This window comes from Vipera berus (genome assembly GCF_964194415.1).
Source record: "Vipera berus genome assembly, chromosome: 2".
In the NCBI taxonomy this organism is placed as follows: domain Eukaryota; kingdom Metazoa; phylum Chordata; class Lepidosauria; order Squamata; family Viperidae; genus Vipera; species Vipera berus.
In genome coordinates, this window is record NC_138203.1 from 139,236,702 (window position 1) to 139,240,074 (window position 3,373).

The window sequence follows — 3,373 nt, forward strand, 5'->3', positions numbered from 1 at the left end:
CAAAATATGATGGAGCCGATTTCTATCATTTTCCTGACTTGACGTGGTCCTTTAAAAAGAAAAAAAAGAAGGAAAAGAAAAGAAAAGAAAAGAAGAGCCATTTCTGGTTGCCTGCATCACATACCCTTCCCCCAAAATTCACTTCTGCTTGGAATTGGGTGTGTGTGTGGGGGGGTGTGGGGGGGGGGAACCACCGACCAAACAAGAAGATCACACGCACACACTCGTGTACACACACACAGAGACACACTCGCGCGCGCGCGCACGCACACACACACACACACGCGCACACAGACAAATTGGATACACTTTGAATAAGCTTTTGGTTCCTTATCCGGGGACTAGCGCGGCTGGCGTGATTGGCGCAACGAGTCACATGGTGAAAGTAACTTTACGGGGTCGCCAGCTAGTAGGAGGGTTTTATGGAGCAGAAAAACGACAAAGCGAGAAAAATTATTTTCCACTCCAGAAATTAATGATCATGAGCTCGTATTTGATGGACTCTAACTACATCGATCCGAAATTTCCTCCATGCGAAGAATATTCGCAAAATAATTACATCCCAGACCACAGTCCGGAATATTACAGTCGGACTAGGGAGTCCAGTTTCCAGCATCATCACCAGGAATTGTACCCTCCACCTCCACCACCGCCACCGCCACCTCCTCCTCCTCCTCCTCCACAGCGACCCAGCTACCCCGAGCGCCAGTACAGCTGTGCCAGCCTCCAAGGTCCCGGCAACCCCACCGCGCATCCACGGGGCCATGGACAGCCGCCCGGAGGCCACCATCTCCCCGAGAAAGCGCAGCAGCTCTGTGACCAAACGGCTCTCTCCGGCGCGGCTACCTCTCCTTCCCCAGCCCCTCCAGCTTGCAACCAGCAAAACCCCGAGCATCCCAGCAGCACGGCCTCTAAGCAGCCCATAGTCTACCCATGGATGAAAAAAATCCACGTCAGTACTGGTAGGCAACTTCTCCTCCTCTGCTCCTTTTCTCTCTCTCTCTCGGATGCGTGTGTGTGTAAGATGCGTGCGTGTGTGTGTGTGTGTGTGTGTGTGTGTGTTTGCGGCCCCCCCTTCTCACCAAGCTCTCAGGCTCCTTCTCCCTCCCTCTCTCCCCTTTCCCCCCGTCTCCTCCTTTGCCTTCGACGAGAGTCTTTGGGTTAGCACAATTGAGCTGGATTTACGACTCCGAGCGGGTAATTACACCCACCATAAATTTTATAGCCGAGCTAGTCTGGGCAGCCCCAGCCATGTGGTTCGTTCTGTTATGTATGTGCGAAACTCCAAAGGCTTGGAGAGGGGTGCATAAATAATTCAGGCTCTTTCCAAGCCAAAGGAAACCCCTTCTTCTTAGGAGCAAAAAAAAAAAGTCTTGGGTTCTTTATAACCCAGTAGGCGGATGGCTTTCTCTCTCCCCCCCCTTTTCCTTTCCTTTCCTTTTTCTCCCTCTTTCGATCTCTCTCTCTCTCTTTCGGCGCCCTGAACCACCGAAGAGATCTCGCCGGCTCTTCTCTCCCCCCCCCCACCCTTCTCTCTCCCCCCCCCCCCGCTTCCTTGCATCCATGCGAATCTATGGTTTGGTTTGGCTTGTTTGTTTGTTTTCTCCAGTGAATCCTAATTACAATGGAGGCGAGCCTAAGCGGTCCCGGACTGCCTACACCCGTCAGCAGGTCTTGGAATTAGAAAAAGAGTTCCACTATAACAGATACCTGACGAGGCGGAGGCGCATCGAGATTGCCCATTCCTTGTGTCTCTCGGAGAGACAGATCAAGATCTGGTTTCAGAACCGGCGGATGAAATGGAAAAAAGATCACCGGCTGCCCAATACCAAAGTGAGATCCACGGCTCCGGCCAATTCCTCGGCCGGCTCCCTGCCCGCTTCTTCCAACGCGGTTGCTGGCGAAGATCTTTCGCAGAGCTCAGCTCAGGAGCCACGAGCAGAGGATATTACAAGGTTATAAAACAAACCAACCAACGGAAAAAAAAACGCCCCATGCAAATTGACTCTGATTATTTATAGAATCTAATATATATCTATATATTTTGGGTTGTTTTTTTTCCTCGTAGTTTTCTCGTGCGTGTGTGTGTGTGTGTGTGTGTGTGTATATTTAGGAGAGAGAGAGAGAGAGAGAGAGAGAGAGAGAGAAAACACATACATACACATACACAAAAGAATGAGGTCTATTGGAGATCTCAAGCTTTAGGTGCATGTATCATTATTAGCATGAGAGGCCAGGTGGCATACCTGTTGGGGGGGTTTTTTAATCACCATTTTCAGGGTTTTATTTATTTTTTAAAAAAGGAAAGAGAATGGAAGGATGGGCTGTGTATCAGGATGTGTCTGCATGGGGATGTATGTATGTATGTATATAAGCGTGCGTGTTGGGTTGGGGAACTAAATGTTCTGTTTTAGATGAAAAATCGGGGCATATGCTAATAATTATACAGGCAAGGAAAGAATGTAATTATTTTGCTCTCTGAGTTTACACATGGAGAACAAAAAAGAGGACCATTGAAGGCTTTCCTCCCCTTCCTCCTTTTCTTTCTTCTTGTATAAATGTGGAGAAAGATTTTTTTTTCTTCTTACCAAAAGGGGGGATGGCTAGTAGAAACTAATAAACGGCTGGTTAGTTCAATGTGAGCAGCAAGAGATGAGGAGAGCAAGCGAGTTGAAGGGAAAAATCAGTGGGTAGATTTTTTTTATTTTTTTTATTTTTGGCTTTTCGTGGTTCTTGTGTTTTTGGACTAATTTTACATGACCATTGTAAACCTGCAATAAATGAGTTTAAGTGTATATGTGAAAGTCCCCTTGTTCAATAAAACAAAACAAAACAAAACAGTGAGTGTGACACAGACTGACTCTGGGATGTTTGGTGAGTTATTTTGCTTCTTTGCCTCCTGCTAAAAAAATAAAATGCTGGGAGAATAGGCACTGGCAGAATGACCTGAATAATGACTCTTTCTCAGCTAAGTTTGAAGAACTTTCCTTAGTTAGGTGTGGGGTGTTCTTTTTGAAAGTCACCTAGTGCCATGGAAGCTAATTGACAATCTGCCATTGATTTTAGGAATTGTGTCTTGCACCCTTTCTACTCTGTGACATCACAAGATGGGCACTTGCCTTTGAACTCACACTACCAGGCAATCTTTGCCCTGGATGTATACAGGTGTGTTTGATTAGAGACAGATCCAGCTGATTCAGAATGTGTTTGTGCATTACTTTTTTTAAAAAAAAATGTGTTTTTAAAATTTTTATAGGTACATGAGCCTCTTTCCCTTTGTTTAATAATGTTATCAAGTTAATTGTTTTCTTTTGCTGTCTGTAAACAACTTTAGCTGAAATTTACCCCTGTTAATGTACTTTAAATAAGTTTC

At 45.9% G+C, this 3,373-nt stretch overlaps 1 protein-coding gene across 1 annotated transcript; it reads left to right on the forward strand.

The window, feature by feature from the left end:
- Positions 1-373: 373 nt before the first annotated feature.
- HOXC4 (homeobox C4) lies at positions 374-1,962 on the forward strand (the record flags this gene model as incomplete). Its single annotated transcript, XM_081316298.1, has 2 exons — positions 374-962; positions 1,610-1,962. Exons 1-2 carry the CDS (start codon positions 377-379, stop codon positions 1,960-1,962), a joined length of 939 nt encoding a protein of 312 aa, XP_081172424.1. The 5' UTR covers positions 374-376.
- Between the last annotated feature and the right edge of the window lie 1,411 nt (positions 1,963-3,373).